The sequence below is a fragment of the Chiroxiphia lanceolata genome, chromosome 5, assembly GCF_009829145.1.
Source record: "Chiroxiphia lanceolata isolate bChiLan1 chromosome 5, bChiLan1.pri, whole genome shotgun sequence".
Classification (NCBI taxonomy): Eukaryota; Metazoa; Chordata; class Aves; order Passeriformes; family Pipridae; genus Chiroxiphia; species Chiroxiphia lanceolata.
In genome coordinates, this window is record NC_045641.1 from 61,113,086 (window position 1) to 61,135,996 (window position 22,911).

The 22,911-nt window shown below is 46.2% G+C and overlaps 1 protein-coding gene across 5 annotated transcripts in view; it reads right to left on the minus strand.

Annotated features, from left to right (window-relative positions):
- Positions 1-340: 340 nt before the first annotated feature.
- Positions 341-22,911, minus strand: part of WASHC1 (WASH complex subunit 1) — a 41,941-nt gene continuing 19,370 nt past the window's right edge. For all 5 annotated transcript variants that reach the window (XM_032688031.1, XM_032688033.1, XM_032688032.1 and 2 more), the window contains 9 exons: positions 9,993-10,104; positions 9,162-9,308; positions 4,117-4,253; positions 3,073-3,208; positions 2,780-2,984; positions 2,126-2,290; positions 1,773-1,931; positions 1,095-1,163; positions 341-576 (listed from right to left, as the gene is read on the minus strand). In XM_032688031.1, coding sequence (XP_032543922.1) covers positions 425-576; positions 1,095-1,163; positions 1,773-1,931; positions 2,126-2,290; positions 2,780-2,984; positions 3,073-3,208; positions 4,117-4,253; positions 9,162-9,308; positions 9,993-10,104 — 1,282 coding nt within the window. In that variant the 3' untranslated portion in view covers positions 341-424. The remainder of the gene's footprint in view (positions 577-1,094; positions 1,164-1,772; positions 1,932-2,125; positions 2,291-2,779; positions 2,985-3,072; positions 3,209-4,116; positions 4,254-9,161; positions 9,309-9,992; positions 10,105-22,911) is intronic.

A 22,911-nucleotide genomic window follows, 5' to 3' on the forward strand; every position in this document is an offset into this window, starting at 1 on the left:
CTACCTCTCAAGGCTCTTCACAATGAAGAAAGTACTTATGACACAAGAGCTGTTACCCACTCCCTGTACGTTAATTACCCCCACAGGGAAAGAAAGAGCTGCCTATGAGAAACTTCCATTGTGAGTCTCCTGCCCCTTCAGAGGGTACCAACCCTGCACAAGCTCTGCCTTCACCCCAGTGAAAGAGGGAGGGGGGGGCACCTGCTTCTAGCAGCTGGTGCCCTCCAGCTTATGGCTGGTGGTGTTGGGCTGTAAGGCTGGTCCCCACCAGCCATGAGTGGACAGCTGGGCTTTCCCTTTCCATACCCTTAATTGATGACACTTCCCACTTTTACCAAAATGAAGGTGGAAGGACCTGCTTCCTTCAACTTTATTAAAATTTTCAGACAGCAGTAGACTGACACTAATGCTCAACTGACCCCATCTATGACTCCCAGTCATCCTCATCCTCCTCACCCACGGGCTGCTGTGGGGGTGGGAGGGGTGGAATTGAGTCCGACATGCGAGCAAAGGCACCAGCAGGACTGCCTGGAGCATCAGCATTCCCAGAGGCTCCTGGCCCTTTCCCTGAAATACCTGTGATGGAAGGAAAAGCACCAGTAAGTGACACCCAGGGACTAGAGAACACACAGACTCAGAAAAGGGGAGGGGGAAAGCCATGCTCCTAACACCCAGGTAAGCAGAGCTGCCAACATGTTCAGTGCTGCCACAGTCCTGTGCCAAGGGCTTGTTTAAGTACAGCTCCACCTGAGCAAGTCCCTGCTGTTCTCTGCCCAGCACTGAGGCATGGTCTGGCCCTAAATGCCCCTGGCTGGGTAACTCAGGTGCCCCCATGGGTGAGGGGGTCCAGGTAGCTTTCAGAGTTCATCCTCTGACTGAGACACACAACCTCCTTCAGTGCCTCCAGCTGGACTTTAGGTGGAGATTCCTCTGCTCACCCTCTCTAAAGACACTCCCAGTCACACTGTGGTACACTTGCCAGGGAAAGTCTCTCTGTTCCTGTTTCTAGAGCTGTGGCTGACACAACTGAGGTGCCAGGAAATGCTCTCCCTCTTTCCTAGGGGGAGGGAGCAGCCCACCCTGTAGGACAGTACCTTTGCGCCTCAGCACCAGTTTATTGAAGAGATCTGACATCAAATCTCCACCTTGTCCCGTAGCTCTCACTGAAACAGGAGAATAAGTCAGTCAAGAAACACTAGTCTGAACCAAGCACTATGGCAAAAGCATTCCCCTGCAATACTGTCTTCAGATTAAAGAAAAAACCCTCAAACCTCTATTCTTGTATCACAGCCCAAAACTATAGTCCAGTTTCAGGTCAAGAGAACACTAGGCACCGCAGGGTAATGGCATCTTCTGGGGAAATCCAAGAGTGGAATTCCTTGAGGGGCTGTGCATTTGCAGTCTCATTCTGCCAAACCAGCTCCATCACTCCCCTCCCCAGCTACCTCAGCCAAGGTGCTCAGACTGGTTCAGCCTTGCCCTTTTTGGCCTTAGGGTTTCATTTGTGTGCCTGCTCCCATGCAGCACACAGGAAACTTCTACATGTGCCCTGAGACAGAGCATCAAGAACATGGATGCCCTGGCAGATGGGGTTCAGTGAGTTCACAGAATGGGAAACACCTGAGACCTACACAGGTCTGTGAGGAGAGAGAACCCCTTTCTGCTCTCTAAGTTCACTGTGCTCCTGACTTGCCTGCCTGCCCCCAGACCCACACCTCCCCAGCCTGGGGCAGAGAGCAAGGAAGAGCAGTTCTCCTGAAGGGCCTCAGCACCTTGTTCCTGTTCCTTCTGTTTCTTTTTCTCCAGCTTCCTCTCCTTGACACTGCGGAGGTTGGCCTTCCCAATGCCACCGGCCTGGCGGATGGACTCCAGGAGACTGGCACGCCCAGTAGAGGGGTTCACCACCTCCTTTGGGGCTCCCTGGACAGAAGCTGCAGGGACAGGAAGGACAGGCAGCACACATGGGTCAGTGCATCAGCTACAGGCCCAGCCAAATGCCAACGGAAAGGGCTACTCCAATACCCTGCCAGCCTCCCCACTCTATTGGAAGGCTGGGAAGGCACAGGAAACCACCCAAGGACACAGGCTGAAGCCAAGGAGTCAGAGTGGAATGCCCAGCCCTTACCTGCAGGCACTGTGTTGCTGCTCTCCTCGCTCGCTGTCTGTGCTGGCTCCGAGGGGGCCGTGGGCTGGGGCAGAGGTGGCGGAGGAGGCACAGTGGTTGGCACAACAGGAGGCGGTGGGGGAGGCGGGGGGGGAGGAGGTGGCAATAGTTCAGCATCTTGAAGATCTGAAAGATGAAAGAAGTTGTATCTGAAGGATCCCAGAGAATGGCACGCTGAGAGCTTCAGCTCAGAGCTTCACATGCCACAGCAGCAATGATGAGAGTCCTCAGCACACGCTGTGCAGCAGAGCACTCCCACCTGTGCACCATCTCTGGCCAGCAGGCAGGGCCAAGGTGGAGTATGAGATTCCCCTACTCCCTTCCCCAGCTGCATCCCACTTGCCAAGGGCATCCCACCAGGCTGACATGGGGCCAGTCCCTGCACACCTGTGGTCCCTCCTCCCAAGCCATGCAGAAGGTGAGGGAAGTAAGGGGCCTGAAGTCAGGCCAGCGCCTGAGCCAGCTGCAGCTTTCACTCAGGCCTAAGCACAAGCCAAAGGTATCTCCAACATCCATCTTAAAATCTCTACCAAGGGACCTTCTGCTTCGTCTCCATCTTCTAGCAATCCCTGCCTTCCTCCTTCACAGGGTCCTGGGATCAGGGATTGGAAATACCTGGTTGCAAAGGCTCCACCAACTCAGTGTTGAAGGTGGGCAGCTCTGGAATAGCACTGCTGGGGGCGGACGGTGCGATGCCAGGGCCCAGGTCAGCGCTGTACATGAGATCTGCAGCGATGCCAGGCAGGTCTGGCAGGTAGGATGGCACATCAATCTCAGGGACCTGGCCCAGATCTGGCACATAGAAGTAATTTTCAGCTACCTAAAAGAAACCCAGACCAGCAAGATAAGGCAGTGACTATGCACTTGCAGCAAACAGGGGCACTGCAGGGAATACAGCTGCATCTCACCTGTCGGTCCAGCTGTCCCCTTTTGGTGATGGAGAGAGGAGCATCAAAGAGCTTCTCTTCTGTCTCTGTTTCCAGAGCCACATGGGTCTTGGTCACTGCTCCAGCCAGAGGATCCAGGAAAACATACTTCTTGTACCTAAGAGTAGAGGACATGTATTTTAGTGATACTACCTCGAGAGCAAAGACCAGAAGAAAGTGTACGCAAGAAGGCCTGACTTCATTCAAAAAAGTTGGGCCTTCCAGTTTCCTTCTTTTAGCCACATTTTCCAGCCTTTCCCCTCCACAACCAGGAAGTGATCAGCTCCCCACCCTGCCAGTGCAGCCTCCACAATCACCCTAAAGCAAACCCCACTGCAGTGCCACCATTGCCAAGCTCTCCCCTTTCCACCACCCAGCCTGAACCATCCCACAGCCTGTGGCAGGACACCAGTGACTTGTCACTCAAGGTCCAGGAGGAAAGACAAAAAGGGAAAATGATCCATGGCTCAGGAGAAGAAAGAGAAGGTCCAGCAGCTGAAATCTCTAAAAGGGCTTAAAGAAGCTCTTCAATATGGGCAGAAGGAGGAACCATAAGGCAAAGCCCAATAATGGGAAAGGGAACGGCAGTGAGGAGGCGGTGGAGACACTGAAACAGTGAGGGCAGTCAAGGGATGCTGCAAGGAATCATCAGGAGAAGAAGCAGTACCTAGGCTGGCATAGAGCAGAGAAGGATAGGAGTGACAGCACATCTCAAGGCTGGAGAGAAATTACAGGGGAACAATAGGAAAAACTAAGCTGGGGACACGAAGTGCAAAACTGGGTTGAATACAGATGGGTAGAGGATCAGGTGCAGATAAAACAACTCCCTCCACCCAAGGGAAAGAATGGGGAAGAAACGGTTCCTAGCTGGAAGCCAGTGCAGATGTAGCAAACCTTGTCCTATCAGGAGCCTGATATGTAACACCCCCAGGAAAGCAAGCAGTTACTGCTACCCCTGGGGAAGGGAAAGCTCCTCTGAGGACAAGCAGGGGCAGGTGAGCAGCACAGCACTGCTCCAGCTCTCACAGGTTCTCGGTGGTATTGAAGAGTAGCAGGGAGCTGAGGGAGCTGATGTTCCTGGGAAGGCTGCCAAGGCCTTCTTCTGCATCATCCTCCTGGTGAATTTTGGTGCTCACGCACACGGGGAAATACTTGAGCTTTTCCTGCAAGGAAACAGATAACAGGTAGTAAGACACTAAAACCATGGCTGCTGAGGTAGTTCTCCCCAGCCACCACAACCCACACTGCTGGCTGCACTGTACGGTCTGGGAACCCTACTGCTTCCTCTCTACCTCCCTTTGAGCAAAGAAACACATGGACAACATTGCAACCCCACATTCATCACAAATCTTGGCAGTTCAGACTCATGGCATGTGCTTTTGGTGCCATGGATAGGTCATATCGAACACGTGTTGCTGTGGCAAGGACCCACCAAGATAAAGCCACCACTCAGGCTCTACAGTCAGAGGCAGAGATCAAGCACAACAGTCTAAAAGGCGTTTGTTACGGTGTCTCCAACTGCTACACATTTTCATGTAGGCAGAGTCCCCCAAACATCTCTATTACCTCCCCTCTGCTGCCTTCAGTTGATGTTTTAAGAGCTGTGATCCTACTGTTGGGGTATGCAGGGAAGGCAAAGGAAAAAGAGGTTAGGAAAAAACAGAGTGCCTGCACTAGGCAAGAGATCAGGCAGAAAAGAGTGTGCAGGGTGGAACGTGTGCCAGATGGTTTTGCAAAGCCTGAGGGATTTGCGGGAGTTTTCAACTCTAATGAACTGAAATCTCCTCTCTCTCAGTTCTAAAACTTCATGCATAATATATATAGAACTCCCTTTAGAAAAGGACTTATTACATCTGAACTGCCTGACTTTTATAGAGCACAGGAACTGCCATCCCACATCAGACCAGTGTTTCAGCTGGCGTGACAGTGCCCACTGCCACATGCTCCGGGGGACGAAGCTCAGCACCCACAGCACTCTTTGCTCTAGTGGGAGGAAAGGCATCAGTTCCTGAATCCAGAGACAGTTTGGGAGGGGAAAAACCACCACCTCAGACCCCTTCACACCCCTGAGCCCCTTTACAACTTCTGCTTTCTTCACAAACCAGGGCAAGCAGCAGCCTGGCAGCTGCAAGGCGGTACGTGTTCATATCAGGAGAAACCAGAGCAGTTTGTCAGGTTAAATAACTGGCCACACTTGTGGTTTCCTTCACCAGAAGATGACCACTTCGAATACTGCCCACAGCTTCCTACAGCCTCACTACCTCCAGCATCTCTGCACCATCCCGTTCTCTGTATCATCTCTCCTTGTATTTGTTTGGGGGAAATGGAGACCACCATTGGTTCAGTTGTAAGACCACATCTCAGTGACACAAGCAGTTTGTCCTGTTCGAAATTTCAGTCTTGGATCTGGTAGCCAGAAATCCTAAGAAACGGCTTAGTCATAGCTCAGTTAATCCACTAGGAGTTTCTATGATGCTCTGAGTCTATAAAATGCTATAAGACCTGGGAGGTTTTGATTTAATTCACGTTCCAACTTGTGAAAAATACACTGAAATGAACAGCTTGTTTTTTTTTTTCAGAGTTAGGCAAAAATATACAAATTCTTATTTAGAGACTGTAGAAGCAGAGACTCAAAAATAAAAGTTCTTTTGATCATTAATATTCACTTCCCAATGTTTAATTTTTTAAGCATGAGGGAGTACTGACTTTTTTGCTAGAACTGTTCAGACACACTTAGCCCTAAAGTCATATATGTATTTTTTTAATTCTCTCTTTGTAGATTTCAGTTAGCACTGGAAGACTGTGTGTCACTTTAAGGGCATAGTGAGAAACCAACCATTACCCACATTTACTTATAAGCCTCATCTAAGGCAGTTATAAAAGCACTAAGCATGAGTATTACTCTGAAACTTTTAATTCAAATGCCATCAAAGTGCTAGTCTTATTCGAGTACCTAGATCTGTTTTGAAATTTGGAACAGCTACACACTGTCAATAATATCCCACATCTGTAAATTCCAGAAGTTAACACGCCATTTAAAAAGTAGTTTTCTTATAGGAAGATTAAAGCCTTAAGCCAAAGTTCAGCAGCCTTGACATACTGATGTCTTGAGGGATGCTTGAATGCTCAAACACCCCAGCCTGGAGTTTGGTAACTGGCAGGCTCACACCCCCAAGGACACTGCATTTTCAGGCATTTTTCTTCATAAGAACCTACAGTTAAAAATACATAAAGTCACCCTGGTTCTGAAGTTTAATTAAGCACACGGTATTACAAAGGGAATTGGTGTGATACACCACAAATCCCACTCTCCCATACCAAGGGAGTGCTTAGGCTATCTGGAAAAGCACTTCAAGATAAGCAAGTGGCAAAAACCTGGTTTAGCCTCCCCATGCCTATGGTGGGCTCTGAGAGAGGCAGAATTCCCAAGGACATGCCAAGTTATTGACATTTTTGAAGCCAAGCAAGGTTACTCCAGCAGCAGACTGTAACTTGTGCTTGCACCTCTTCTGAAGTCCAGGCAGACCGTGTCTCCCACCCCATTTTTCAGTCTCCCAAGGGGCATGTGCAGCACCCATACACAGCTCCCACTGCAAAGGCAGGGCACAGAGCCTGGGAAGCTCCACGGGGCTGCAGCCAGCTCCCTGCTGAGCCCTGCCCAGCTGCTACCACAGCAACGTGCAAAGCAAGTGGCTTTCCAGGCTTACCACGAGGACTGTTTCTGGCACTCTAATCCATTAGTTCTTACCTTACCAACCTAAACAGTGTCCACTCAATGACTGAGTTTTCACTTGCTTGGGGTGGAGGGGGAAAGAAGAAATTCCAAGGGGGGAACCATTTTCAAATAAACTGCAGAACCACACAGATTTCCAGCTCAGCTGCTTTCCCCCTTGAGCACAAACCCTAAATGCTGAGCACAGGCTGCCACTGCTTACTCTCAAACCGACAGGAGCAGAGTTTGCTTTCCTGGTGGGGCATGTGCGAGTGGAGTTAGCGAAGGCCACTGTGACTGCTCCCAGCAAAGAGGCCTCATTAGAAGTGAAAACAGGCAGTGAGCCTCTGCTGAAAGCCCTAAATAATTGAGGAGGGCATAAATGCAAACATTAGACTTCTCCCTGCCACATTTCATTACTGCAAGGCACATCGGGCTCCGTGCTCAGCTGTGGCTGAGAAGGGTCTGTCCCACTGGAGCACGGTCAGAGCTCGGCTGCACCAAGCACCACTCAACACACCAACTGCTCCTGGTGCAGGGCCCTCCATCATTCACCAGCTGGAAGCAGCATCCCCCCATCCCACAGAAGACACGAAGGAGCTTATGTGTGTGAGCCTGACAAGAGTGACCAGGCTCCTGCATGACGCAGGGTCAGCAAAGCCAGAGAAAAATCAACAGCCACACAGGACGATCAAAAGATGGGTCACAGGAGGGGAACAACAAACACAAACATCCCCCAGGGCCTGAAACAAAGTCCCTGTGGAGATGGCAGCCTTAGTCACAAAGGGTAGAACATGGCAAAGGTATGGAGACTGCCTGGGACCAGGAAGAGGTGGTATTGCAGGCAGATGGCCGTGGGGAAAGGCTTGCAGAGCCTGCTGGAGCCAGGCCAGTTGAACAAGCACACCATTGGCTCTCTGCAGGACACTGCTTCCTACCACCTGAAGCTCTTCTCAATTCCCCTCCTGTCTGAGGGGCTATACATCGGCACCAGCCCTTCAGGGTGGGGACACATCTCCCTGTCCACTCACTGCCTACCTCTGCTCCCCCCACGCTCGGATGGGATGGGGCCACCAGCCAGACAGCACCACTAACTGGCCTCCCAAAGGCTGGCAGCAGGTCCCATGCAGCTCTGCCCTGCCCTACTGCCAGGACCCGAAGGAAGCAGGGACCCTGCTCAAGGTTGCCAGCTGTCCAGTCAGCCAGCAGCCTTGCTTCTTTGGCCTGGCTGAAATATTCATAACTACCTCACTGTGTGAGGCCTCAATGCCATTAACACTCAGGAAAGTTTAGTACGATAAATTATTCAGTGGCAGCTTTATTTTTGGGCCAAGTCACACATGGATTAGGAAGGAAGTCTCTTTAGGGGTGGAAAGCAGGGAAGTTGTCAAGTTGATCCCTTAACCTGCCTGGAACAGCACATTTGCTACTCCTGACAGAGCACATACACATCAACTTTTAAACTTTAAGCATGTCAACTTTTCCTCCTGTCCTTCCAACCCAGGGATGTTGACCCAAATTGTTGAAGAATCCTTTGGTAGCACTTCCTGCCAAACCCATTGCTTCTCAGACCTCCCTAAAACCTCCCCTCTCTGCCACTCAATCCACAGGTTAAAAGGGAACTCAAAAGTTCAGAACCTCCTTCAATGCCACCAGCTGCAGGCATCTGTGCTATGGGCACACCTGGAAGCCCCACCTGGGCTGGGTACTGAGAGATTCAGCCCCTCTGAAGGGCTTGAAACCTACAATAGATGAGCTACATTTATTGTATGTAAGCAAAGGAAAAGCAAAGCACAAACTAAAGAAGCGGCAAAATGATCTTCCCTCCTTCCCAAGATGTTCAACTTTGCTGGGAACCAGGAAGAGACAATACCCAAGTGCAACAATTTCCAATGCTCTAATGAAGGACTTCTTTTTCTCCTGACACACTCATAATCTTTCTTACCTTTCCCCTCTCACCATCGCTTACATCAGAGCCTTCAGAAACTATTTTCTAAACAACTCTGACCCTGATCCCAGACATACACAGTCGAAGGATTAAGCCCAGGCAGCAGCACCCACCAACAATTGCTGCAGAAAAGAGCATTTCAGGAAATGGAACTGCTCCAGAGAGTTGGCAGCTGACAGACACCCAGAGCACTCAACCACCCAGACAAGGTCTTGTACTGACACAGCCCTCTCAAATTGGCATCTCCACAAGCTTCCCAGCCTAATCTCACATCCTTTCACTGACAGACCAAATGAAAATATGTTCTGCTCCCAGCCCATACCCCAAAGCCTTGATCCACTTTGTCAAAGAGATTAACAGCCTCCCAGCTTCTTTCTGCTTGTTCATGCCAAGGTCTGTTCTCCTCCTTACCTGCAGAGCTTTCTCATCCAGCATTCGATGTTTGCTCTGAATCTTGTGCCTTGGCCCTTTCTGTTTAGCTGGGTCTTCTGCACCAGCAAAAATTGAACTGTACTCCTGCAGCCGTTCAGGGGCTGGGTACTTGGCACTGGAAAATACCTGTGGAGAAACAAGGAGGGACTGAAACAACCCAACAGCTGAGAAATTCTACAACACAGAAACACATGGAATGGAGTGAGCACCCCATCTGTGCTGCCAGTGGGAATGGACAGCCTTGGAGATAGCAGGCTCCTAATGGTTACGTGCATGGACTGCCACATCTGAAACTGGAAGTGCCAGAACCTCTCTATAAAAGTAAAAGGAGATCATTGGCAAAAATGCTTCCACTGGCAGGAAAGGAGTTGGAAATACTGTATAAAATGGAGCAAGAACGGTGAAAGGAGGATTTTCACCAGTTTTACATGGCTCAATGGGATTAAGATGCACTAAGGGCTCTCTAACAGTAGCTGTCATTCAAATAACCAAACTGCCTATGAGTCTGAAGTGCGAGGGTGTTGGGCTTACTCAGCTCATGCCTTTCATCTTTCTCAGGAAGCAGCTGGGAAACCTATAAAGGCCCCATAAAGCCTGGGGCTGTGTGGCTCATGGGTCTAAAAATCATCAGTTGGCCAAGTCAGGAATGGGATTCTCATCACGACCCTGCTCAGCAGCAAGGCATGGAGTGGTGAGTGGGCAGCAACTGTGGTGGCCAAGCACCCTTTCCTCACCAGAGCTTACATCAGAGGTACAGAGAGAAGGTGGAAGGAAGAAAGGAAACAGTGCAGCCTTCACTGAAGTCACTACCTTAATAGCCTTTTTGCTGCCCTTTATCTTCTCAATCTTCGCTTGGGCGAGTGTGACTCTCTCACCAATTGCCTGAAGCTGTGCCCGGCTGGCCTCCACCCGCTGAGAGATCCTAGAAAGTAAGCACATTTCCCAGGATGAAGAATCCAGAATCAGTGATTTTTAGGCAACAGCCAGTGCCCAGACCTTCAGAGAAGGATGCAAGTCTCTGTAGACTGGGTTGTTTCAAAGGGCAAAACGAAGTGCTGGTTGAGACACACTCATCTCCATCCCACTGAGAGCTTTATGTACTCCGACATGACACGAAGTAGGACTAGTCCATGACTCACAGCACAATGTTCCTGAGGCTGTTTAAGGCACAGAAAGATGGAAAACTGCAGCTTTTTTGCCAACGCCAGAGGGCCACAAGCCTCTCTGCAGGTACTGCTGACAAGAAAGCCACAGCCAGTTATCAACTGCCAACATATTTTTAATAAAAATTACTTGTCACAAGTGAAAGGCAACACATGTTAATGAGCAGAGTTCAGGACTCACATGGCTTATACTGTCCTCTCCTGTACCAGCAGTTCGTTACACAACTTTGTCTATGTTGCTTAGCAGTTTTGTGATTTGGTTTCCACATCAGTTAAACAAGATTAGGTCCTCATTTGGAGAAATGAAGCACGATAATGTGCATAATTTTTGCATGACTAAATGTGCTGGTTTTGGTTGGGGTAGAGTTGATTTCCTTCATAGTAGCTGGTATGGGGCTGTGTTTTGGATTTGTACTGGAAACACCGTTGATAACTCAGGGATGTTTTGCTTATTGCTGAGCAGGGCTTGCCTTTTCTGCCTCTCATCCCACCCCACCAGTGAGTGGGCTGGGGGTGCACAAGGAGTTGGGAGGGGACACAGCCGGGACAGCTGATCCTGACTGACCCAAGGGATATTCCATTCCAGGCATCATGCTCAGCATATAGACTAGGGGGAAAGTTGGCTGGGGGCCACTGCTCAGAGCCTGTCTGGGCTTTGGTCAGTTGGTGGTGAGCAACTGCTTTTCATTCGCATCACTTGTCTTTCTTGGGGTTTATTTCTCTTCCTTTTATGTTATTTTCCTTCTCATTACAGTATTATTACCATAATATTTTATTTCCATATACTGTTCTTATCCAACCCATGAATTTTCTCACTTTTACACCCTTCCAGTTCTCCACCCCCCCAGCCTGCTGGGGGCAGGGTGAGCAAGGGGCAGTGTGGTGCTTCATTGCAGGCTGGGGATAAACCATGACACTAGATCAGCATCAAAGTGCTTTGGGACTGAGGTGAAAAGCACTCTGTGGCAACAGGGGAGAGCAGGCACTGGTTAAATACCTCTGTGTTCACCACGTGGACATATTCCTTTCCCACAAAGCCTACAGCAGACACCTTGCAGCCAGGGGCACAGCCAAAACTGCCTGCATGTCACGCACAGTGGCTGCCATGCTGCAGGAACTGTCACACAGGTTCAACTAGAGGTTAGGAGGGACATTGGGAGCAGACATCAGCTACAGGAAACTACGGAGTCACCCTCTCACAGAAGAGACCTTCCTTCCCCATGCACGACCAGCAGGTTCTCCCTAGCTTCAAGCTCAGAAGCTGAAAAGTGTTCTGAACATTCACTCCTCCAATGAAACCAGCAAAGAGTACTTTTATGGCTATACAACCCATTAGGAGAGAGAGCACTCCACTTCACCCGTGTTTTGTAGCAACGAGTTCCATCAGATCATTCTGTGCCTGTAAAAATCAATCTCAAGTACTGTCTTTCAATTTCACCAAAAGTCCCTCTTTGCTTTTGAGAGAGCTCTCACACTTTTTTTCTGCTCTGTCTGTATAATTCCCTTCAGCAACAAATTTGACATCAGCAGTGATCCATGATTCCCAGTTTCAAACTGTATCAAATCCATCTTTTCAAATATTTTCACCCTGTGCAGCACATTCCCTATTACAGTACAGAAATGGACTCACTACAGCACATTCCCTATTACAGTACAGAAATGGACTCACTACAGCACATTCCCTATCACAGTACAGAAATGGACTCACTAAAGCCCCTCACAACATAGGTAGTGAAAAACAGCCAATACAAACCTGTTTTACTTAGTATCATTCTGAAAGTACCCCACTTCTTTCACTAAACAGCTTTAAGTGTTTGTGTTTGTTATAGCCATGCTCCCCTGTTCCTGGAAGCATGAAAAACCTTCCTTATGCATATGGCAGGATAACACACAGCCTGTTTCCACTTTATACTGTTTGGAGTAGGAGATGAGCAAAATTGAACCTCACGAGATTCTCCCTCTCAGAATTATTCTCCATTTCTCCATCCTTTAATTTTAAACACAGTCTAACAGCTTGTATTTTGTACCAACACTGAGTACAAATCTGTTCATGATTTTCTTCCCACATCCTCCCTCTGCCTCAGTGGAGTAAGTCCACATCACTTATACACTTGATAGGTTCTCAGAGTAGTTTCTGTTGTTCCTTTCAGTGTGCATTTCCTAGCACCTGTCTGCAGCAAGTTTAATGTGTCATAGGGCTGTCCCATTGCCTGGTTTCGTTCAAGTGTGAGATGCTTCTGAAGTACCTAAGTCTTCCCTAACTGCTCTCCCCAGAACATTTTTCCATCTCACAGTTCATCTCTTTTCTAGAAGTTTCATAATTGTATTGATTGACACTATTTCCAGTACTGCTCCTGGGGGCATCTGACTATTTTTTCTTCCTTCAAAACTGAAAAAACCCCAGTCATTTATTTCTGCTTTGCTGCTCTCCCTCAAATCAATGATGCAATTTTCTCTCTCACCTGTGAGTAGACCTCTCTCCTAGAAGAACTCAACGAAGCTTTCCTGAAGCTCCACATAAAAGCAAGGTATCAATTGCCTTTTAGCCAATACCCTGCTGACTCCCAGACACAATTTTCAGGACCTGACAGGGCACATGTTTCTCTCCCAGAAGGAAGTGTTAAGCAAGCAGTTATGCAAGCTCAGAGCTAGAAACCAGTAAGTGTTCTCCTTCCTTCCACTCCATGAATGTGAGTGGGTCAAATGAGGCAGTGAAATGCTTCCCTCGCTCCCTTTCCTGCCCCACATTATCCCCAGTGCTTCACCAGGTATCAATCTCTTCCTCTCTCTTGCCTCACTCAGTGTTTTGCTAGCTGTGAAAAAGCAAAGGAGTTTTTGAGGAACCCCAGTTACACTTACCTTTCACTCTTAACCCCTCCCACATTTAACTCTCATCCTCCAAAACACCTGTGTAGGAGAGGAACAGTGCCACAACTCCCTTTACAGCCCCACCAAACACAGCAGTGCATTGGCTATTCCAAAGGGCTTCTCAGTGCCAGACTCCTCATCCCTCCTGTAGCACAGACAGCACCATGGGAACAACAGAGACCGAAGCACCTCTCAGTCCACTGTGCTGCACACACCTTTCTCATTTAAAATTTGCTGGAACCTCTCTTAAAAAGGAAACAGCCCTAAAACCCGGACATGACTGGCAATTACTGTGTCCTAGCTGCAACAGTAATGGTGTATCCATAAGGAAAGAGGGAAGACATCCAGAGTTTCATCCATGCCTAGTGCCCACCAAATATGATCAGTAAAAGGGCAGCATCAGGCAGACAGCCCACTCCCAGCACAGGCTGGGGAAGTTGTCCAGTGGCAGCTCAGGTGTTTCAAACCATGACGGCTCCTCCCCAAGGCACTCTGTACTCTCTCCTGTGATCTGCTACTCTAGGATTTGACAGGCCAAATCCCACTGACCTCAGGAGTTCTGCCAAAAACCTTCACCTGAGGTGGTACAGATGCAGGCCCACAACACTGAAGGAATACACATCTGTCTACAGAATTAATTTATTTGTTGCTGAACAAGATAACTTTGAAAATAAATATTAAACTTCCTCAATCCAACTAATCCAAATTCCATCATATCTACAGCCTCCTAGAAGTGCATGACTGTTATGCATGTACAGTTCAAGATACAGCTGTATGTGTTAGTTAAAAGAGACAATATACCATACTGATACAGAAAAAATACATGGAGAAAAACCTCTTGTGTTCAATCATCCTCCAGTAATTTTAGTATTTCTACTGCTGTGGAAACTGAACTTACTCTATGGGTCAGCCAGTGTTTGTAAAGAAAGGAAAGAGAAAGGGAGGGAGGGATGTTACCAAGGATTTCAGGAGCAAAGTGCTTGAAGCAAGGTGGCATTCGGAGCTCGTCACTGAGCAGTGTCTGGTTGAAGGGCAATTGCACTCAGGACAGCAGGGGTAAGTGTTCATAAAATACCCATTGCTGCCCCTCAGAACCCTTTGCTCAGACAGCCAAAGCCACCATCAGTGTCTGAGCCTACCCCACGCCTAAGTTATTAGTCACTGCTGTGTTATTTTGCTCTCAGTGCTCTCTTCTGCTTGAGAAACGCCTTTAGTTAGATTCAATGTGACTTTGGAGTTGCGAAGAAGCAGGAGGCTACAGCAACAGCCCCCCCATTTCCTCAGGATGTGCTCCTTTTGGGACAAGTGAACAGGAGGCCTGTGGAAAAAGAATAATCACCTACCTTCAAATCCCGGGCACTGAGCCAAATCAACCTTCCCCTCCAAATGCTTTTCTTTGGGGAAGTAATACATGTGGTAGATTAAATCTATCTAGTGGATTATCTCTTAATCCATACAGACTTTTATTTTTGATCTAAGCAGATATTAAAGCCAATCTTTCAGCTGCTTTGATTCAGGCTTTCACTTTCTCTTGTACCTCTGAAATCCTTTTGCCCTCAAGCTCCCTGCACCTCACCCCCAACTTAGATCTTGTTTCTCCATTCTCCTAAGGCCCTCATCCTGCTGCCTTAAGCTGCTCTCCATTTTACAGGCAACTCTCTCCAACACCACAGCAAGTTCCAGGAATATTTCCTCCCAGATCACTGCCCCTCTTGTCTGTCTCGCCTGCAGCCACAGAGCAGATGACTACTTCTTGTTTCCTTATAACTCCTCTGATATATCCCACATTCAGGCAGCTACTGGAAGACCTCCTCTGCTGCATCTGTGTCTACTTGTGGGGTAAAAACTACTGTTCTCTTGCTCCCATAGGAAAAAGATTTGAAGCATTAGGAATCTGGCCTCCAGGACACTGGATACTGCCTGACAGTCATCAGCACTGGCAATAATGCTACATTTCTATGCGTGTCTCCAAGCACTCTATAATGCCAACAACAACAACAAAAAAGAGATTTTTATCATCTATATTTGCTAGGGATCAGACAGCATCAGAAAGAAGTTTAAAATCAGAGCAGGTTTAAAGACAGGCTGACATATTCCCAGAAAAGTGGCTGAGCAAGACAGAATTCATCTGTAAGGAAGCACCACAGCAACAGGAGACACTTTGCTGTCTATGCTGAGTGTACATGTCACCCAAAAGAGACAGGGATGACAAAACTTGTGAAGTGGGAGAGAGAAGAGGCAAGCTCCACATCAAGGTGAACGAGAAAGGTGAGGCAGCAGAGGCTGGAGCAAACCTCTCTAGAATACCAAAGAACTTCAATTTCATGTCTGAAGCACAAAAGTAAGCGATCAACCAAGGAGAAAGAACATTATGGAGCAGAATGAGAAATGAAGTTGCACAGGAGGATAAGGCACACGAAGTATTAAATTACTTTTCCCCTTAAATAAGGAAACATCACAGCAAGTCAAGCTTCTGGTCTCCTCCCAGCCCAAGCTCCAGCTCTGAGAGATAGCAAGGGGATGCTTGGCAGTGCTGTTCTAAACTTCAGGGTACATACAGTAAATTTATTCTATTAAATCTTGGCTTTTTGCCTGAAAGTCAAGCTGCCTTTTTTTCTTTTTTTTTTTTTTCCCCAACAAAGTGTGCTTTTATTAAATTCCTGCCAAACTGCAGGAAGCATGAATAAGAAGGGATGGAGTTTATAGCTCTTGTATTTTATTACATTCCCAGACTCTCCAAGCAGCTGGTGCTGGAGCAGGGTAACAAGGGAAGAAAACAGTGCTGGCTGCCATTTACTGTTCCACAGCACTGGTGTCAAAACTGACATAATACCACTACTGATGAATGAGATACCACTAAAACTCTAGGACAAGTTTCAGTGGTCTTCCAAAAGTCAGGGAGCCACTAGTGTGCATTATCCCATGATGAAAGCAGCAAAGGAAGATGGTGCTGAGGGAGATAAATGTCCACCTTTCACCTCAGGCTTCTGAGCTCCTTCCTCACCTGATTCTTTCCTATGGCCTTTCCTATGTCGCTGCTCTCTTCTACTTGTATGCTGAGGAGAAGAACAAAACCTCAAATTTTTCAAGAACCTTCTCTGAGAAAAGGCAATGGGCTTTTATGGCTCCTCAGGCTGCTGTAGTGGTGGGGGAACATCAGTGCATCAACCCCCGTACCCATAACTCAGGGCTTTGATGCACAATCCCTAGACTGAAGCGGGCCTAGAGATCTTGGCTAGAATATATGAGAGTGTTCAGGCTGGTTAACAAAAGATAATGTTTTATGAGGCACCAGAGTACTCTCTACAAATGGCCTTACCCCTTACTTCCTACACACTGTGGTGGGCCAGCTCAGAGTTCATGACTGGCAGTGTCAAAAATGAAATGCAAGAAACCCACTCCCCACTCCCACGCCGTGTCTCTACCCCAGTAGCTGGCAACATCTCAGGATTGAGATGGGGAGAGCAAAGGAAAGGCTGCTAAGACATTTACAGTTTATAGTGATCCAGGGAAGCATTCAAAACCAGCTCACAAAACCAATTCACCTCAAAAGTTTGAAAGGCAAAAAGCAAAAAATGTACACTCTTATAAAAAACCAAACACATTCAACCACTCAAAGAAAGATCAACTTGTTTGCTTTCTGCTCTTCTCTCTCCATATTTAAGCAGTTTTTAAGTTCTTACTTCATGTCTGAGTAAGTGTAATCAGAAACTGTCATCATACACCATCTCTGACAGAAAGAAATCCCAAGTGAGACTGTAATCAACGTTCCTTCCTCCATTAAGGGCTTGGGTATTATACTAATTAATGTTTATCTCACTTTGATTGCTCCTCAAGCCTGATTTGCAGGTGTTTCAGCATTTGCACAGCACCCTGTTCCTGTGATGCTGAACCGCTTTGCAGATTGGAGAGTGATCAAGGTTGCCAGGTTATCCTCAGCAGGATCTGGCATATATCACTCTCCACAGGTCATGTTCTCATACAAAAATAATTTCAGTTTGATTTTTTAATCTCTCATTTTGCAAGGCACTCCTGCTACTGTGAGTTAAGTTTATGTAATACTGGAAACTTAGAATTTTGACCTATCATCACAGCACCCTCCTCCCTCTTCCCCTGCAGCTTGTTCTCTTCCCCAGAAAAGCAGCTTCCCTTTTTCTTCACAAAAAAAAGGTCACAAACAAGTTCCTCTTTAACCTTCCAGTCTTTTTATTTGCCTCCCACCACTGACTGATCTGAAAGCAGATATGCTTTCCTTTTTTTTAGAAGAAATATGTACTAAATAAAAAGTCTGTGTATACTAAGCAGAAAGTCAGTGTTTGCAAATAAATTACACAATTAGATCTTCTATTTAAACTACACAGGCTACTTTTGGTAAAACTACTTCTCCATTAATAGTGTTAAGATACATAAACAAAACAGGTTCTACCATCACACTGACAACTTTTGGGAAAGATTACTTCTAAAAGAAGCAATGGAAAAAAATGGTTCTTTCCCAGTACTGTTGGAGTTTCACAGGTGACCTTTTGAGTTCCCCCACTGGCAGTGGAACTGTTTCCCAGAGCAGCAGCCACAGGAATGGTCTTGAGATAGTAGGCAGCTGATGCTGTAAGTACAGAATCACAGAATAGTTTGGCTTGGAAGAGACCTCTAAGGGCCATCTAGTCCAATCCTCTGCAGAGAGCAGGGACATCTTCAGCTAGATCAAGCTGGTCAGAGCCCTGGCCAGCCTGGCCTTGAATATTCTCAGGGTCAGGGCCTCTACCACCTCTTTGGGCAACCTGTTGTGGTGTTTTAGGTGTTTTACCAGCCTCTTCACAGAACATGTACTGCTTATACTTAGGCTGAATCCACCCTCTTTTAATTTAAAGCCAGTACTCCTTGTCCTATCCCAACAGGCCCTGCTAAAAGGTTTGTCCTTATCTTTCTTATAATCCCCCTTTAGGTACTGAAAGGCTGCAAAAAGGTCTCCCTGGAACCTTCTCTTTTCCAGGTCGAACAACCCCAACTCTCTTGGCCTCTCCTCATGGGAGAGGTGTTGTAGTAACTGATACTAGTGCTGTAACTAGTAAAAGTTACTAATAAAGTATAGTAACTGGCTTGTTATCTATACAGTATTCATTCATCCTTGCAAAAATCTCACAAGTATTTACTCACTGAAGCTCAATATTTTGTAGTAATAGCCTTAAGTGTTTTGGGGTTTGTTTACCTTCTTTTTTTTTAATCACTTGTGAAACGAAGGATAATCCTGTTTGGACAGAATTTTACAAGACTGTCAAAAGTAAATTTTGTTGTCATGTGGCTTGAAGTAATAGATCTTATTTGGCAGATAGCTTGAGAAGGTGTTTTGGCACCTTGTAACCTTAAATTAATCAACTGTGTACACAAATATTAGGCTTTTCTTTCTCCCATCAAAGCTCTATTCTCAGACTAGCCAAAGATCTTCCTCCCTGTTCCCACTGAAAAGAAAATGCATGTCACTACAAAGAGTCACAGGAAAGACAGGCAGTGGAGAAATGCCCAGGTGACTCTGTGGTGAACTATATCTGGGGGTAGGGAGAGCCAATACCTTTAAAAAGATCTCAGAGTCCTCTCAATCACTGAGTGTGGAATAAACTCCTTCCCAGCCTTCATTTGGGCACCACATTTGATTCTACACCGACAATGTTTTTGTTACACAGCTCACTCTTGATCAATACTGTGCTCCACATTTCCTATCAGAAGTAGTTACAGGAGATAGATCAGCCTGGATTTAGATGTCTGATCTGTGTCCTCTCCGGGGTAGAGTTGCAAGAGAAATGCATGAGCCACCAGCCAAAAACTGTGTTTCTTCTGAGCTTCACCTGAACATAGCAAGAGCAGGAGATGAGCACTGACAAGCAGCTGCCCCAGCCCTTTCAGCCTGTGCCTCACTGGAGCCAAAGATGCCTCACTACATCGCCAGGATCATTTGGGAAGAGTGACATTTGCAGAGCCCTCCTCCCCACTGGCAAGGCAATCCACATTGACTCAACTTAGAACAAGAGGACAGTCCAACCTATAGCAGAAGATCAGGAAGTCCCTCTTCATTCCTAGATTTCCCCTGTATCTTCCAAGTGGTTTTAAATCAGTTTTCTTGACCAAGGTAAGTAGTATCCAGTTACACACGTGTGATAAGAACAAATGTAGTGAACATCTCTAGAGTTCTACTACAGGTCTTGCCCTTATGTAAGGCTGAATATATTGGGAAAGCTGAGCTCCCTCTCATTTGTTGGGGTAGAGGTTTTTTTATACCAACACAGCACACAGCACAAATCTGCTCTCAGTCTGTTGATCTTCACTACCAAAACAACCCATTGCTAACAAGAAGAAGAATGCTGATCAAAACACACCTGCCTCCAGAGCAGAAAACGATCCCTGGTAACAGGACTCTCTCTTGGTTTTCCAAGAAAAGTACTGCTGTTCTTTGCATTTAATCAAACATCCTTAGAACTTCATAATTTTTCACCCAAAGATCTCAAAGTGATTTCCAAGTGTTAATTAAGTCTCGGTTGCTTGTGAAACCAAGAGTGGAATCATTTGTCCCCTGTAACAAAAGAAATTCACAGTGCAGGCCCAGCAGATCAGATTTTCAGTCCATACTTCACTAAATTGAACAATTTTGCATTAATTCACAGAAGTTAACACATACAATTAAGTAGTTAATTTTCCATTTTACTGAGCTTAAGACCACCTGTGCAAGTACTTCTGCCTTTCTCAGCACCTCCCCATTATCAAACCCATCCTACTGCTGCTCTCCAGAATAAACTACAGCCAGCAAGCCCTGACACAAAACACTGCCCGTTCTCTCACCACCACCACTTCTTTATTGGGATCCATAATATAGCCTCTAACCACATTTAAGACATATGTTTAAAGGTAAAGGCTTTTGCATTGACCTGAAATTTTCTCCACTTTAGAGTAGCTGATGGCAATCACACAGAATTTGACTTGCACACGGTAAGTTGAACCTTTCATTCCCCTTTTCAATAACAGACACTTAAGAGCTAGCATTTACAAGCTAGTGCTCACTCAACAAAATCTGTCTCTGTAAAACTAAAAATCCCTAACTAAAATCTGTCTCTATAAAAACCACTGTCCTGCACAATTGGATGTGTATATTCAGGGGAAGGAAAGCCTAACCAAGAAAAAGGATTTGCTACCATAAAACAGTCTGTTTCATCAGCTGGGAAACCCTCAAAGACAACTACACTTCATCTCTTCTTCTAAGTCTTACTTTCCGTTCTGATTTCCATCACATAATAAAAGATCTGCCTCTGTGGTCTTCCCTCACTCTGTCCTGACCTATTGAGGTTGTCACCAGATACTTGGTAAATGACCAAACCAGCCTCTGAAGTACGATTTGGAGTATCCAGGTCATTCTGTTTTGCACTCAATACTGTGTTTCTGTTCACCATATTTGCTGCAGAGACCCCTGTACTTTTAACAGCCTCTATTTCAATGAAATTACTTCCTTCCAGTCTTCCTTCAGTTAGATAATTCTGCCCTTGTGAACATTGATACCTGCTACTTCTGCTCAGCAATGATCCTCTTCAGCACCCTGTGAGGACTAGTGTCCATTCCCAAGATTCCCCCAAAATTTTGCTACAATTAAAACAAGCTCAACCACATAAGACACACTTTATCAGAAACAGTTATCACCCCTCTGCCATTACAAAAACCCATTGCTAACTTATCTCTTTCCTTTCTCACCTGTGCTTTCAATTTGAACTTCTCCTCATAACAGATACTTCAAAACAGGTCTCCTTCTCTTAAAGGAAATATTTCTTTACATAATTTTTGCAAATGAAGTTTTTTATTTCACAATATTGGCTCTTCAGAAACAGAGGTTGTTTAGTGTTAACTTATTCATTCTCCTACAGTCAATTGCAGTCACACTCAAATCTCAAAAGGTACCTTCTGTGATATGCCCATCAACAAGCTAATTTGAGCCTAAGTGCTTCTTCAACAAATTAGAGCAACTCTTTATGACACGTTATCCATCTAACACCTTTCCTGAGTGATTACAGCACTTTCTTGAGGGATTTCTAGCTACTCTTCCTCTGAAAACTTTGGCCCACAGGCAGAGATGTTCCTAACAGCATCAAAAAGCAGATACCTCTCTGCTTGGCTCGACAGTTGCTCTGTCATTCCAATGAACAGTCTGTGCCACATCAGTGATCAGACATCACCTTTAGAATAGTTCTAGACTCATGATTTAATTTTCCCCACTGTCCTTTTAACACTCATCTTTCCCACAGAGTGTTTCACAAATAGTCATTAAGAATGGAAACACTATTTTCACAGTAATACCAGAACAAATTTGTACAGTACACTTCCCAAACCTCCTTTCCTACCCTAAAACTGCCAGGACAGTAAATTCATAAATTTTAATAGCCTAACCATTCTCCCTCTGACATACTCAAACAATAAATGTTCTCATGGATCAATGCCTTTAGTAGCAGCTAAACCCCTCATCATAGCTAAAAGTAAGCATGAAGAGTAATGATGGGCATGATTTTGGCTGTGTCCTTGTTTGTTCCCCACCCCCTAAATCACCCATGTGCTAGAAAGAACAAAGAAAATCCTGTCTGATGCTCAGCTGGGAGCTTCACACCCTCCCCTCCTAAAAAGAATAGTCACACACAGTCTGAGTTTGCTCTGGAATTAACAAAATCCAGGATGTCACTCTCAAAAGTATTGTTGTTGAAGCAAAACCAAACCAACCCAGTCACTGGGACAAATCAACATAGAGAACTGCTCTGTGGAGACCATGAACTTTCTCACTTCCTGGTGCTGAGCTACTGGAATGACTGGCATGTTACACATATGTCAGAAATAATCAGTAAGGCTATTCCTGCTGTACTACCACAGAGCAGAGCTTTACCTGCTCTTCTAAAAGGAATGTCCTATTATGCCTCTTAAGCCGAGCAAGCATGTTTTCATATTCAGCTTTGCTGGTCAATCTAAAACAAGAGTCCTAGAAGTAAATTCAAATGCAAATACCTGGTTTTATAATGTGTATTAATCCAGAATAAAGATCATGTTCTTGGATAAATTAAGAAAGGAATCCATCTCAGAAGACACTAAATTACCCACCGGGGGTTTCTCTTTAACACACTCTACCATCCAAATCCTTTACCCTAGGCCCCAAAATAATTTTTATCCTCTCCTCTCCTTAATGGCACAGCATGATGAATTCCTTCAATAAAATGATTGCTTGGAGAATTTAGATGGAAGAAAAACAGGAACCCCTTCATTAGCATCTGCAAATGGATCTACTGTCTCCAAAAGTGCTGCTCTGTCTTAACTGTCAGCTGCAGTTACACCCAAACTCTAACCTACCCCATTCCCAAAAGCCCAGTGACAGCATCACAGCCAGTCAGAAAGGACCATGGAAAGGGAATTTAATCCTCCAGTCAAGTGTGAAGAACAGACCTTTGGCACTGGTGTTCCTCCCACAATTCTCCCCTCAGTGTGCACACTCCCACTTACATAGAAGGGAGCCTGTAATACACATTTCAAGCCACTCAGTGTTATTTTCCAGACAGTTTTCTCTGCACTAGATCCCTAATGGAAGTCATGCCTGTAAAACAAAATTACTTACTTGCATCTCTTCCTCCAGGGCTGACCGAGTATACATAATCATCCATAGAAACAGAAAATTACCCCAACACATGTGT